This window comes from Calliopsis andreniformis, chromosome 3, assembly GCF_051401765.1.
Source record: "Calliopsis andreniformis isolate RMS-2024a chromosome 3, iyCalAndr_principal, whole genome shotgun sequence".
NCBI classification, from domain to species: domain Eukaryota; kingdom Metazoa; phylum Arthropoda; class Insecta; order Hymenoptera; family Andrenidae; genus Calliopsis; species Calliopsis andreniformis.
Window position 1 is genome coordinate 18,613,823 of NC_135064.1, and position 16,134 is coordinate 18,629,956.

Sequence of the window (16,134 nt, forward strand, 5' to 3'; positions counted from 1 at the left end):
CTGAAAACTTCCAGAAAAAAATCTTTAAAATTAATAGAATTGTAGAATCTCAACTGAACGACTGTCTGAAAGGGTTTATTCTGAAACACTATTAAAAAGTACATGTTTTGCAGTATTAACCATATATCTAATATTTTTGGAGTTCGAACTCTAGTCTGATATTTTGAAAAGGTCAGAGATACTAATTTGCAAAGAAAATATTCGAAGAGCGAAATATACAAGTTAACATTGATTTTATTCTATGCGTCAATAATTTGTGTCACAGCTTAACATGGAATTTGTACACCAAGTTATGCTTACGTTTCACGATAATAGGTTTTCATATGAGTAAGTGTCTAAAGTGGAGCAAGTCCAAAGATAAGACTAATGAAATAATGTAGTCAACGAGATAAGTTAATGTCAGTCGTTAACAAATACAAGCTATACTTTATTCAGTATTATTGAATGAGATTTAAACGAAAAATAAATAATGCATTCGACGATTCAGTCGTTTTTCTTATTTTTCCGTGCATACAAAGCTTTCTTCGTAGACTCGCGTAACCAGGTTTTATAGATCCATCGTATGCTTTGAACGAGAACTATCATACAGACTATTGTTACGAGGAACAGAATTATCGATAGAAATGCAATCACATCAGCGTTTTGTCGCTGATACCAAGGATAGTCTGCTTCGGTGAATCGAAGATGCGTTGCCGTTTTGTGCCGCATCACGTATTCTACCCACCACACTGCATGGTCCTTGGAATTGTACGGTTTGTCATGCTTTAGTGCCTTCAATTCCATCATGTTCCTCTTGTACCTAAGAACAGAGCGATTTATCGAGGGTTCGCTTTAATCTAACATAGTCTATGGATCGATTCGAGGCAAGTGTTTGTTCTCTATATATGATTAGGCCAGCGTATGGAACATTTACAAGCTTTCTACATAAAATAAAATTATGCATAGGTCTCTTGATATGAAACATGAAGAAGTTATTAACTTATGTTCATGAAAAGATTTCAGAATTTCAGGCGACTTTATGGTTGTACAGTTAACAGCAGAGAATTGAAAAGTATGGAAATTTAACATTGAAGTACTTAAGAATTTGATATCAAAAAGTCTTGTTTTATCGAAAGATGAGTATATTACGCCTAATATCTCATTCTTTTGTAATTATGAGGTTAACGTATTAGTATACCGTTATAAGTAGCTAAAGTCAGGTAACTTTACCTAAACTCCAACAGTAAGCAAACTCCGAAAAACACGCAAAGCCCGAAGTAAACGTGGTAACAAGGTTATCGATTTACTCTAGCGATTATTAATACGTTGAGCATGGCCTAAGCTACCTTTCGTTGGTAAGAACCTCGTAGACTGTCTCGTAGAACACTTTCTCATTGAGTTTTGTGAACTCGATTTGCTTGCCAGCGCCTAGTGTCACGAGCCTCCGGATCCTATACATTTGGTCAAACATAACGGGTATTCCTACGATCGGTACGCCGTTATGTATAGTCTCCTCTGTACTTTGGACTCCGCCTTGGAAGATGAATAGTTTGATGTTCGGATGGGCTGCAATTAATTACCCGAATGTCAGTACCAACGTATCCTCGAATGAAATTGAAGACGGATTGCCTGACTATTTTGGTGTCGATGGATTTATAATAGGGGATTTACAGTGCCCATATGGTCGCATGAATCTTGCAGCGATTACTGGCGATTTGACTTCACGTATGGGAATACGTGAAGGATAGTGAGGAGACCTGAGTGATCATTGTTCAAAGAGTAGCGACACTGTTAAGTCTTACCGAGGACATTTTGCTGAGGAATCCACTTGCTAGTAAGGATATTTCCTTTCTTCCTTGGCAAGTAATCCGTTTCAAATTTCCAAATAACTCTACATGGTAACTTAGAGAAGGCGTTATAGAGTCCCTTCACCACTTCACGTGACATCATTGAGGACTTCACATTGGTGCCAAGACTCATGTAGATGAAACCATCGGTTGCGTTCCCTATAAACTCGTTTATTTCCTGAATAAAGATAAGTAACAATGCACCGAGAATGTCCAACCTTTGTGACGGTACTTAACATAATGTTTCATATAAATGTATTAATTTTACTAACATTTGAAATTGTTGGATACCATATGTGGTACCTATACAAATATGTTTGGTTTCAATCAGTACTTTTTCTGCTTTAATTTTTTAAATCAAATCAAATAGAATGCGTACCGGTGTCAAAGCAGAAGGCTTATCCTCAATGTGGAAACTATCAACATTGATGACATTTGGAGGTAGTGGCATAGCAACATCGAGCACAGGGTCGTAGTTACATATCTGCAGTTTCAGGTGTGACGCGATGTCTAGGACTGAAGGAATATCGTCTCCGAGATACTTCCTCGCGATGTCTGTTTGCGGTTCTATACTGTACTTAAACCAGTCATAGAGAAGATGAAACATATTTTTGAAGTTCATGAGCTTGGTCCAGAACGATAAGTCTTTGCCCCCTGTCGTATCGTGAAACTCCCAATTAGATAGATGGGAAGGCAGTAGTACGTTACCAAGCGAAAAGTGATTGTACATGTGCAGCTGTTGAGTTATAATACCTAATGCAACGAATTGAATCTAGTTAGAAGTATTCTTAATTAACTTGTGATTAATACAACCTACAGGAGAACTGGGACAAAGTCTAGTCATTTTCCTTACCAATTAGAGGAATGTTAAATTTGTATCCAAGAGCCATGGGAGCAAAACCTGTTGAACTTTCTACAATGATCACGTCGAAGTTGTCACCGTTGTTCTTGCATATTTTCTGTATTTCTGGAAGCTTGAACATGTGATCTGACAAGTCATGCAAGACTTCGTACAAATAGCGATACATTTCTAACATATTTGTGTTTAGATAGTTTGTTATTTTTTGGTTTATTTTGTCCAGGACCGTGTACGCTACACTAAAGTCAACCTGCGTATAGTTGGCCAACTTTATATCTTTCCTAGGGTTTGCTGTCACTATGACTATCTCATGTCCACGTTTGTGCAACGCCAATGCCATCGCATGGTGAACAATCTGATGACTGTATGATGGTGCTGGAACTAGTATCAAAATTTTTCCACAATACACTTGATCGCTAATCATCAACACCAATGTCAGAGTCGTCAGTAGGGAGACAATGTTCCTCATCTTTGTAATGTTTCATGAAACTTATGATGAAACTTATGTTTAGTTCTTGAAATAATTCTGTTTTGTCACCAGTGATTTGGTACTACTCACAGTCTCGATAGTTAGTAACGAAGCGTATACACAATGCTTACTTCGTTATTACTACACGTAGAATTTCTGTTCATACTATTTTACAAACAGATTGTTTGAAATAACCTGATTACTTGTACTTAACTGAATTTTTTATGTGCGCGCTATCGCTTCGAGCTGCATTAAATACACTATTTGCTATTACTGCTGAGAATTGTAATAAGTTTTATCCTTGGAACACGAAACTAATCAAAACGATACATATGTACGCGTTCATGTTTATTAACAGGATACTGAAACATTATTTTCTGATTACTACATGTTTCCCGCATTATTCGAGCGTTCCGCTTACGATTATTGACAATTGCGACCTTTGCTACTGATAAGTCAATTTTGAAGGCTTCAATTTTTCAATTACGCTTCCATTCCTTTTCTACAGAGTGACAGAGAATGATAAGCAATGTTTATTCAAAGTAATCACATTTTCATGTACCTATATAGTGATTTCGCTTGATGAATTTTCTCTTTATAAAAATCTCTTGTTCACATTAGATACAGTGATGTAGACTTTCAACATAATTAAGTCTTGAAAAAGAATGATAAATCTGGAATATTAATCTCGTTCTACACACCGACTCATTTTTTACCACAAAATCATCTTTCTTCTATTTTTACAATTTCAACTGTATCGAATTCTTAGCTCCAAATTTTAAAGTTACTACAGGGTAATTAAAATCCAAAGATTCTTCACATTAACTGTATCTCTCACTCCCTCGATTTCACTTCTTCCACAATCCCTACCAATCGTTAGGTCGATCCATAACATCAACCTTCAGGGAGGAATAAATCTTTCGCTAGCAGCCCACGCCCGAAGGCGCGAATTTCGCCGAGATGAGTGCAAGTTTCTCTCTGTCTTTCACTCCCGTATCGACCAGAAGCGCCATGCATTTTCATAAATTACGCATTTAGTTTCGTCGCGGCTCGTTCCAGCCGGATGTTGCGATTTGAAAAGTCGCAAGTCTCGGGGCGCATTATTTATGCAAGAGTGCTGGAAGTCGGCGAACTCCTTTCGCCAAAGTCGTATCGCAGTTGTTTGCCAATTACGTTTGTCGAGCATCGAGGGGCTGCACGTTCGACCGGGATTAAATTCGGCGACGATGATGAAAGTCGAAGTTGCCAGACGGCAGTGAGCTGCACTGCTAACGATCGTTCTTCCTCGGAGTTGAGATATTGACTCCTTTTTAGTCGGGAACGAAGCATTCGGAACAATCATAAGCATTTACTTTAGTAACATTTCTATGTAGAAAATTAACTAACTGTAAGCTGAATACTTATGAGCATATTGTAATTTAAAAATGGCTTTTAAATGAGACTATTTAAGACAGAAATAAAAAAAAATGTGTAATTATAGAAAAATTGTGTTGCGTAATTTTAGTTCTCAAATAGCACTTCAGTCTATGACACTGCTTGTCATATGGCTTGATAATTGCATGCCTCCTTATTGTATTTGCATGAGTGGTCAGTCATACTTTCTGCGGTAATCGAAGTTTCACTATGTGGTAGATATTCATTGTTTATCCAAATATTTATACAAGTATTAATTAAATTAACAAACACAAGCGAAAAATAGTCTTATTTTAAGTTCAAATATTTGAGTTCCACATGTTTCGATCCTCTCCAGAGTTCCCACAATGTTATGAGAGGAATGAAGGGTCTGTTGAAACGGAAGAGGAGATTTGAGACAGGACATCAATAGCGTATAATGCAACGTTCGACGTTTCGATTGTAACAGCACATATCGCGTGCGAAAGAGGAAGTTACAGCCGAATCGTCGGAATGTCGATTACTTTTCAAGTTGAGCGTGACGTGATGCCAACTACGCTATCCAAGCGAAAACTTGTCTTCCTGTGGGAGATTTTCCATCCCGAGACAACGTGACTATCCTCTTTCCTCTTATTCGTTCCTGCGTGTCACGATTATTCACTTACAATATCTCTAAAATATGCAAACAAACTATCATCTTGAAGGAACTAACTTCGTGTTAAAGCCTTTTCGCAAAAAATAAGCATTAGAAAAATCTCAAGTTTCCTTTAATTTTTAGACATTTTTGTGAACTTTTAAATTTTCCATAGATTTTGCGGACGATGAATCAAATTTTGTAAAATAAAATTTTAATAATATTTTAAATGCCTCGGATGAAGCACGTGTTAATATCAAATCGTGTTGTTGAAATACAGGAAAAAATTTGAGTGAGTTATGGAGCTAGTCGAACATAAAAACCACGCTCAATTTTTCCCCAACGTTGAAGGCAAGAAAAGGCCGAAGCCTTCGTATGTACAAGCAAGGAGGTTCAAAGTATCAGCGCGACTTCCGCAAAAATTCGCCCGGTTGCACCCCATAACTTACCGATTAATCAAGGATCAGAAGAATGAGCGAGTCGCGTTAGCTACGAAGTCGAGGAAGGAGGCGCCTTAAATCGGTCGTACGAAAATCTCGGGTCACTGGTGACGCATGTCCCCAAAAATATTCACCACCGAGCTTACCGTGCTAGGTGAAGCAGCGCTATCCGCCCATGCACCGCTCTCTTCCCTTAGCCTGGACTGTTCGCGTGGCTGGGCACATTCGTCACGGATGAGTATCGCGGTTGTACCGCGAAGCAACGTAAAACTTTCAAGTAATATTAAACCTCCTGTCAAACTGCGAGCCAGAGGTTGGCTGACAGAGGGGATGAGGGTAGGTCGAGTCGAGGGTGGCTAGGGCGAGCGATGAGAGACCTGCCCCCCCTGAACCCGTGGAATGGAGTTACAAGTGCTTCTCGGGATATTATGTTTGAGTTGGCCCCGTAATATACGCTCGCACCGCGAGTCCCACGTACGCCTCTCTCAGTTAGCTAACGATGGACGAGTCTCCTGGACCGACGATTAATAGCACCGTGTCGGAAAAAATGCATTTTGGGAAAACCAGTAGCGAAAATCTGGTGCTGAAGAAATTCATTGATTGTGGATCGCTGAGTCGTTAGTGGGTGGATCTAGGAATAGGTACTGATCTATGTAGATACATATACTGGACACGATATATGGCTTTTGAGTGTAGGAAAGCTTTGTGGCTAGTTGAACTGTGTCAGGTTTGAGGACAAACTGTATTCGCTACCTGGGGGGAGCTAGAGGTAGTAATTGCTGCTGCAACGATTGTTTTATGACAAATACCAAACTTTCGTAAATTGCTCTTCGTGTGATTAATCTTGGAATTTCCGCCACCAAGGAACTTATTTTATTGGTTGCCCCACTTTCAGTCTGGGGGATATAAAGACCCCTGGAGAAGCATAAGTGTCTCACTCGCTGCGAGTCCTCCTGCGGGTGCGGATGGCCTTGGCGATCCCCTGGACTATCCCCTGGACTATCCCTTGGACTATCCCTTGGACTATCCCTTGGACTATCCCTTGGACTATCCCTTGGACTATCCCTTGGACTATCCCTTGGACTATCCCTTGGACTATCCCTTGGACTATCCCTTGGACTATCCCTTGGACTATCCCTTGGACTATCCCTTGGACTATCCCTTGGACTATCCCTTGGACTATCCCTTGGACTATCCCTTGGACTATCCCTTGGACTATCCCCTGGACTATCCCCTGGACTAGTTCACGATGATTACCTTCTTGAGTCCAGTCCAGTGGACCCTCCCTTGGACTAGCCCAGAACTACCTTGACCAGTGGACAGCTTGACCACTCTACTATAGCTTGGTCATCAAGAGTTTGAATTTTTCAGAAGAAATAGTATATTAATGTGTTATACACAATACAGTACAATTTTTTGACCAAACTTACTAGTTAGACTGGTAACAAATTTGCAAATATTTTTTAACTGCCAATGCGTGTACGATAACATTAATAACGTCGATTTATTCTACATAAACATTCGAGGAAACAGCATTTCCTCGACATTTATGCCATTACTAAAACTGTCTTTAAGAGTGAAACTTAATTACTGCTGCATTGTAGTAGCAATTAGCTTAGTGCGCTAGCGTTAATTTAGTGCTCCATAGTAGTTGGATCTAATTATCATCCGTAATCTGTTATTTTTAATTACAACGTAATTTTCCTGACTGTACCTTACATTTCACAATTTGTTATTCGTAGTAGCTTCGATACGTTGTAATTTAAGATAAAAGAAAATGTTTATTAAGGCAAAAAACCTTGGGTGTTTTACAGACGTTACGTTATTCTCAAACGTAAACGAAGAATTTGAAACGAAATATGTTCGTTGTTTATGCAATTCATGTTTGCACGATCGATGCCGACAGACAATTGGATTATACTTCACTGGTAGATGGTACATTAACAAGGGTTTCGGTTGTTTGCAACTTTTTCCAGTCAGATCGCGCGAAGAACTGGAGAGCTCGAAAGAAATAAATTTCAGCGAGGGAAGAGTAGAGAGTCGGGACTAATTGAAGTATTTTAATTATTTCGTAGTCGAGGTGAAGTTTACGAACAAGTCTGTGCTTTAGCGAGGTTCCCGCTGATGCCTCAAAGCGGACCGGTGTAAAACAATTAAGCCGGTAATTTAAGCAATATGAACTTTCCCGTTTAATGAGGATTGCACGAGAGGCGATAAATTACGACTGAGTAAACAAGGCTACTGTGTGTCTGTCCTAAAAGAAATCCATTTAAATGAGGTCCTCTTGTCGAGGAATTTCTTGTGCTTACACGCCGCAGGCGCTGGATACCACGTACAATTTACTATCCTAAAGCTGCTTTGCGTTTTGCGTTTGGAGCTTAACCAACGTTCCCTCATAGCCGGTAACTTGGCATGCACTTGATACGCAACGAAGATCACATAGACAGCGGTTTGCGTTTAGGAACGATAATTCTCGCCGTGTCACGTGAATCGAGGCAGTCACGCTTACGCGTTGCAGGGTACTCAGCTAGACGTAAGTTTGGCTCTCTATGAGAGGGTAGCACGTCGTAGAACCTGCCGCAATTTATCTCTGCCACCTATGTCGTCCAGATGCCGACCGATTCAAGCGCAGCACGTCCGTTTGTAGCTTCGATTCCGTCATTAAGCCAGCACTCATGGTTTATTCAGATGACCACACCGTAGAGAGGACCCGAGCCGTAGCTACCGACAGGCTTCCGCGGTTCTCTAGAGTCACTTGCTCATTCAGTTGATTACGTCGACCCACGAGCTCCCCTTACGGGCCGAACACCCTAATCCTACTATTGCCAAAGGCAGAACGCCCTCAAGGTGTTTGCTTGGGACTCCCTGTACCCACTTGGGACTTGGTCTGAGACTTTCCTTAAGTCGTCTCCATCGATCATCCATGGTTAACTTAAAAAAACGTCCTCGGCTTTGTTCCTGACTCCCCTTAGGATTCCCCTATTGAGACTGGCACCGCTGATTTCTTCCCTACTAAAACAGTGGCTTTCGATACTGGTTAAAGTTGAAGAGGATTTGGGATACTTGGTGAATGCTCAATAGCGTATCCATGGTGTTTTGGGACTGGAATGTATTGCTTATTAGCTTTTCAAGCCTTTTCGATCGGCTATTATGCAGACTGTATTGTCTGAATTGTTTGAGACTCTTGATTGAGGAATAAGGGGATTTGTGAATAATAGAATACCCAGCTTTTCAGCTTGCCTATTTAATTTTTTAGGAGAAGTAAGCGAGGTTTTGTTAGCGATAACTGTGTTGAGGTAATTTTTAAAATTGATTTTTAATTAGTGGGGTTAACTCAAAACAATCAGTCATTAAGACTTAATTGCCAATTAAGGAGAGGCTACACGAATACGGAGCGCAGTAAAGGAGATGAAACTACGATTTTAAGATTCATCTGTTGGTGTCGTATGAATGATTCGTGTTTTGAAGGGATCGGAGAACAACGCATGAAAGACGCGGATTCTCGGATTCATCGCGCAATCAATGCCTTTCTCTCCCCTATCCCCGAATTAGTGTCTCGGTGACGTTGATCTCCGAAGTGTGACGCTTCCCTTCATCAGGAATAATTTTTATCCTCGCCAGTAGACGTTTGAATATTCAGGGACAGATCCGCTCGGTTCATCTGTCCACCTGAATATTCAATGATTTCGCTCGTTCGTTTGCTCGTTCGCGTGGTCTTGTCACCCCGCTTTTCCACGGCTGGTGGCTCCAATCAAATCTTTCGAACAATTCGCATGCAGCGAAGTTTGTCTTTACTGCGTTGCGATAAAGTCCTGTCGTCAGTGCACTTTTTTCTTTTTTATGGACGTACAAATGTTGTCACGCTGTTTTATCCGCTTGCACAAAAATCAGAATTCCTTGCACTTTGTGAAATAAAATTACAGAAAACATTATGTTCTATGTAAAGATATTTTTGTTACATCTAAAGTGTTACTTAACAAGGAACATCGCTTTACCGTCATTTTCTAATTTTGGTGAAACTTGGTATACGAGTAGTGAATTGCAGCATCAGTTTCATCTATATCAGTTTTCGAAATATTTACAAAAATGTATTTTCCATCTCAACTTTGGGGGCGGTTTTTACTTTTCAAACGTACCTAACAGCAGTTAAAAAAAATACGTATCTAATATTTCTCGATGCACTACTCGTATACCAACTTTCATCAAAATAGGAAGATGACGCTAAAGTGATGTTCTTTGTAAATTAGTCTTCGAATATATAGTTTTTTGAAAACATAAGAAGAGTTGCAACGTGCCAACGAATTAAATTCGCTGAATCGAACAACGATCGGCTTTTAACGCGAAAGCAGATTTCACCGATGGCACGCGAGACGGAAATGCCAAATTAAAATTTTAGGCGTTATACTCGTGTCCGATAGCCCGCGGCGGTTGCAATTTCACGCATGGCGAAGCAAGTTCGACGCACACCCGCGATATTCGTTCCTGGCAAATTAATAGCTTGCCCGTGTTACCAGAGCTACCGCATTTTCTGCGTGAATATCCCTACCATAAAGATATTAGGCGATTTAGGAATTTTGGCTGCGGAACAAATACAAATGTGAATTGAATTCTTCCTTAACGAGTGACTATTCACTAGTAAACTAAAGCATTACTTTCACACATATCTGTAATATTATTTTTATCTATCCGAGTTCGAATATTTACATTTAATTTTTCGCTTAACTGTAAAATATTTTTCAAATTGAAAAATCATTCGCGAACAAATATAACGTCATATTTCAAAGTCAAAGCATGTGGGTAACCAAGGATATAGAAAACCAGCAAAAGCGTTTCTGAATTCAATTCGAGTTTTAATTCTTCACACGAAATGTGTTGAGAGTTTTACATCCCAGAAATATTAATATCCACAGCTTTTAAACGTACGAAGGAAAACCGCGAGAGCAAAAAATATTGTGAAGATCGGATTACAAAGTTGCGACTATAAGACATAAACAGACATAAAGAGATTTTATCTCGTTACTCTCTTGAGAGAAGCTACTACATCTTTCCACGCCTTTAAAAGCCGCAGAAAAAAAACGAAAGCGATACTTTATCCTTCTCTAAAGCATCGTTAAAATCATCAAAAGACCTCCCTTGTATCACACTCTCCTTCTAACTCAAGTCCACTGCTCTTATGTAATATCCTAAAAAGACGAACTGCTGCTTAACGACAGTTCCAAAAAGATCTCGCAAATCCACTCCATCAATCAACAATCGCGCGAGCATTCCTCGCAGAAACAATTTCATCCCCAATTCCCCGCTTTACAATTTCCGTAACGCTGAACAGCGACGACGCGTCACAGTTAAATCGCCGCTGACGAGAGTAGCGTTGACATCCGAGATGAAATCTCGACTGGCGCAATATTAAGAGCGAAATCGTCACTCACGCAGATCGAATTTGGGTTCACCAACGTCCGCGTTGCCCGCCTCTCATAATTAATCCGGACGACGAACGAGCGATCGCGATCACTGGCGCGGAGTTTCGGCGCGTGCTCGCGCGCCTGTATGGGAAAACGCGACGATTTATTGGCAACGGGGAGACGTTCGCGCGTTGTCGACGCGCGAGAAATAAATGAGAGTTTAAAATCCGCAGGCGTGGAGCGCGAGCGAAACGTCCCCTGTCATCGGTGACGTTTATGGACGGGAAACAATGAGCCCCGTGAAAAAATACGCCTTTCCGCGATCATTGCCCACCGCCAATAAAAGCAGCTCGCGAGCGTGGAACGTGCGCGCAGTTCCGGCTCGTTTCCCTCTAAATGGAATAAAACACGTTCGACGTTTTTCTCCTGTCCTCGCGTTTCCTTCTGCCGCGTCGCGTTTCGAGGGCTTTGTGCTTTGGCTAATGTTTCGAGACGTCTTGCTGGGTGCCACCGTGGTTGAAGTGTCTGGGAAAGAGTCTTTTTAAATGAGGATGTCAGCTTGATTTGTGATGCCCTTTGGAGGATTGCTTTTTATGTTCTCTGAGGGTGTTTCGCGATACACTTTTGCTGTATATTTAGATAGTCGAGAGGAGTTGTACAGAGTTATTAGAAGTATGAAATGAAAGATGGTGAGGAGTTCGACTTTTCCTGGCCCACGATGGGATTTTTAATTAAGATGTGACTTAGCTCTTATGTAGTTTAGGAACTTTATTGTGTACACTGAAATTATATATTTTTCAATTTTCAGTCTCTGAAGGGTGAGATATGACTGCAATGCTTTTTTATCTACTTTGCAGTAGAAACAGTCAGTGGCCAGCCCTTAAGTAGTTTTCTTGCTCCACTTATGTTGTAAGAGCTTAAAACTAAAGTTTTTTGAGAACAAGAGCACAAAAAAATTTAATCCGCATTTTCGACACATTTGTTCGTGTAAAATGATTATTTTTTTATTTATGTTATCAATTTGCGGATATCTGCATAGTAAAAGATTTTTAGTGGCACGTTTGAATGACAACTATTTCACGTTCCTAATGCAACACTACACATCTATGCAACACTTTTTGCGGATATAGCGACGTAGGATTGCAACCATCATAATCATGGCCATTTAGATTCTCTGGCTAAGAATGCAAGCGCACTTCCATCTGATGGTTTCAACGCCATTATACCTAAACTGCAACTCCGATGGCGTAATCGTTGGCACAGTGTTCTATAATGATCCAGCGAAAAGTTGACTCAAATTCAAACATGGCATCATCATGGTCGTAAGCTTGTATAATAGTTTCGCCTCATTTCTTAAATCTTGGTTGCTTAAGCTCTTGTATAAAAAAAAGAAGTAAAGCTTAAAATAGCATTGGTAGTAGGTACTTGGCACATTTCAAACAAACGTGTTCCAGTTAGCCTGAAAGGCGAATCTGTAGAAAATGAATTAGATTTAAATTCAAAGGGGTTAATTACCCGCTTTTATCGATTTGGCTTTATCGGGAACGCCCTAATTTAGAGATCGTTTCCACACGCTGCCACTGTTCTTCGTGGTTTACGACTCGCGCACTGCCATATTAATCGCAGGCGCACGAACAATTTAATCTCCTAATATACGCACTTTCAAAACATGGATAGGCAGGTAAGTATAGCCTTGTTTCTACCCACTGGCTTAGTCTAACTAAGCTTCATCGATGTCTCGTTCGCCAGGCAGTCGGTAATCTGGGCTTATGCAGATAAGAGGATCAGGAAAGATTAATTACTCATTCGGTACTCAGCTGGGCCCATTGACTTAAGGCTCTCTTCCGTGCCTTTGATCAAATTCGCTGCAGGTTAAGAAATCTTGTAAAAAACAGTTCCAATTTCGCTCGTTGATTAGCTTCAAGATAATGATACCACATCAATCAGAGATACTCGGTAGTGCTATTTCCCTCAGATCCCTTTGTTGTGACATCTTCGTTTAATATCCATGTTGTATATGATATGACAAATCAGAGAGGTATTTAGAACTAAAAGTTTTGCGTTTGATTCAGGATTCAGGTATAAAGCACATGTAAAGTCTAAACGATTTAAGACACTTAAGAAAATTTGCAAACTTTGAGTATACGAATGTTTAAAAATTTGAATATTTAAATATTTGAAGATTTCAAATTTTGAAAATATTAATAAATTGAATATCTGTATTCTCAAAAATTTGTAAATTTGAATATTAGAAGAAAGAGTTATTAAAAATCGGGCGTTTCACCGTGGGAGCACTTCTCGTCAATGAGCACCATCTAGCTCTACAAGTCCTAAATCCTTTTGCCTTTTTATAGGCAGCAGCACTCCTAATGGTAATTCGGTCGAGGTGAAGCAAAGGGAAAGGCTAAACTTCCGGAGGATAGAGCCAGAGCCAATCGCGACGATAGTGAGGCGAGGTCACATACGGTTAGGGAACGCAGGAGAAGCGGCGTTCAGACCTTTGGCTCTTTGAAAAATCGAGGACAAGGCTATCGGATGTAGGGTAAGCAAGAGAAACGAGGAAACTCGTACATCGGACCGGCGATTAGAGGGGACTTTAAAAGCTTCGGGCGGGGCAATAAGTCACCGTGCTGCGGGGAAAAAAAGCTCGGCTCCTTTTTTGGCCAATAAAGCGTGCCGCGCGTGACCGTTGTCCCGAGGAACTCGGCTTAGGTATATTTTTACCCCTATCTCGTGATTGCGGGGGCAAGAAACATTTTACAATTTGTTCGGTGACCAAAAAACACCCGTTCATGCTCGACCACGCGATTATCGTAATCCTGCTCTGATAAAAAGGGGCTGATAAAAAAAGTGGGCAGTAGAATGGACGTTAAATGTAACGATAGGTAGATTCGAATCTGTTAACTCATCAATAGATCTGTCTAGAAACATGTTTCATGTACAAAAGAACAACAAATTTCCTGATAGAAGATAATTCAAAAATTCTAAGCTTAGAAGAATTAAGAATTATTGGTACAGATTCATGGATACAATAACTTAGGTATCATACTTCAAATTAGACATGATACTATTAGAAGTTCTTCATAAGGATAGGAGTAACTAAACTAATGTGCTCTTTGTAAACGAATTTTAAAATGTTTAAGTTTCAAATTTTAGAATTTCTAGAGGAAACTATAATCACGTGATAGAAAATGCGAATTTTTAATTGTGATTTCAATGTAACGTTCTTAGGTTACGTTTAAGTAGCTGAGTGTTTTTAAACGGCATCCAATTTTTATCCATTTGAACGTATGGTTTACAGAAACTGGCTTCTACGAGGAATATCGATAGAAAATACAGAATACTCGAGTAGATATTTTCTGCGAGGGAAATTCTTGGCTTCATCCGTTTCCACATAAATGAGCAAAGCTCCCTTTTAGGCTAGACACGTAAGTCTGTTAGGTCTGCCGTGGCGCGGAGGTGTGTTGCAAAGGAAAACATCCACCTAGTCGCGACAGAAACGTAGATGAAAGGAAAATCCTGTCGAATCGTCGACGGTGGGAAGAATCGTGCAAGGAGACGGTTGAAAAACTCGTATTACGCTTATTCGTTTCACAACCTCAAAAGCACACGCTTTATTTGAATGAAGGCAAAGATGAACGAGAGAGATTCTTTCGCATACTACAAAATTTCTCTCTTTTTTCTTAAGAGAGAAAAAAGTAGCATAATTTCATTTCAAGTATGAACAGAACCACGTTCTCTGCTTTTCAGTATAAAGCGATTGCTTTTCTTTAGAGATGAAGTACGTACAATTTTGATACTATATCAGTATCCTTCCATCTTTAAATAGCTACTGAACTTCATTCAAGTAAGTATGACATTAACAGAAAGTTGATCTATCATTACAAAAAGTGAAGTCACTAGTTTCCATAACACAACATTCAATTTTATTCTTATTTTTCTCCATGACTCACGCACTGTTTCATTTATCCAAATTCAGTACTAAAAAATAATTGGCAATCTCCACCAGAAAAAAAACTCTAAGGTTTTCTCAATCAACCTAACATATTACACATTGCTTCAAAAAGCAAAGTTAACTGATCCTGCACTCATACGTCAAAACAGGGACACATCTCAGCCATACAAGCTCGTTAGCGCGGCGTTGCAACTGCTGAAGCAATCGATAGAGAATGTGACGTAAAACAAGGAAAACCGTTTTCTAAATCCCGGGAGTATCCTAGATAAAGCTATTTCCGGATGGAGCGACCGTGTGGGTCGGATGGGGATAAGATTTACGCATCTTACATTTTCCACGATTTTTCCGAAGGCCCCGTATCTTTTCCACGGGCCACCGCACCGTGAAAATAAATTATGCGGGAATTATCAGCCGTCATTCTGCGACTGTTATTATGTCCACGTTCTCCTATTTCCGCCGAGCAGAAGTGCAACGACCGATTCCCGCGCACGTACGCACGAAAACTGAGATTCACGACTATGATGGGGACATTTCGAGCTGAAAGCCACGGATGTTCCTCGTTTCGATTACTGCGGCACGCTGGAGTCGCGCCGCGCACCTTCGTCGCGGAATTTTACGACGAGCCGCGTGTTTCACCTACGCGCGAAGCTTAGCGGCCCAATGACAATGGCCCGTCGTTTTGTGGATTCCACGGGCAACGACTCGACCGTCGGCCAGTCCCGTTGCCAAATGTTTTTACGCTTAGGTAAGTTGTCGCGGCTGAAATGCATTCTTCGGGGAAAAAGTGGTGCCAGCGTCCGGAACGTTGCCCGCAAACCAGTCGTCGCTTTTTCTCCACCCTCGACCTGCCCACTGTATCATCCAACGTCGCTGCACGCTTTTTCGGGGCTCCGTGCAGTTCCACCGTCTCGCCTCTAGCCTGTTGTGGGACGTTTACTGTGATATTAGAATGGCAATGGGTGGGCTTTGATTTGGGAGCGTTCCTGGTAAATGGGAAGAGCGTTTCGATCTCTTAACCGTAGGGGTGGTTAGTGAGAATGAATGTTTGTGGAAGGTTTCAGAGGGTTTTAACTCTGTTTGAGGTATTGGAATTCAGAAATTGAAGTATAAGTAACTCTGAGGATTTGAAAATTTGAATAATTGAAAATTTGAATTTTTGT

General features: G+C 40.5%; 1 protein-coding gene across 1 annotated transcript; it reads right to left on the reverse strand.

Moving 5' to 3' along the window:
* Positions 1–311: 311 nt before the first annotated feature.
* Positions 312–3,154, reverse strand: LOC143177318 (UDP-glycosyltransferase UGT5-like). The gene is made up of 6 exons (XM_076375188.1): positions 2,680–3,154; positions 2,206–2,579; positions 2,099–2,129; positions 1,782–2,057; positions 1,326–1,545; positions 312–799 (listed from the first exon to the last, which is right to left on the reverse strand). The coding sequence occupies exons 1-6, from the start codon at positions 3,152–3,154 to the stop codon at positions 484–486; spliced, it is 1,692 nt and encodes a 563-aa protein (XP_076231303.1). The 3' UTR covers positions 312–483.
* Between the last annotated feature and the right edge of the window lie 12,980 nt (positions 3,155–16,134).

Coding starts and splice junctions, on each gene's coding strand:
- LOC143177318 (XM_076375188.1), bottom strand. CDS start 3,154: ATGAGGAACATTGTCTCCCTACTGACGACTCTGACATTGGTGTTGATG. Junction 2,580..2,679: donor ATTTAACATTCCTCTAATTG/GTAAGGAAAATG, acceptor TCGTTGCATTAG/GTATTATAACTCAACAGCTG. Junction 2,058..2,098: donor GGTATCCAACAATTTCAAAT/GTTAGTAAAATT, acceptor CATTATGTTAAG/TACCGTCACAAAGGTTGGAC.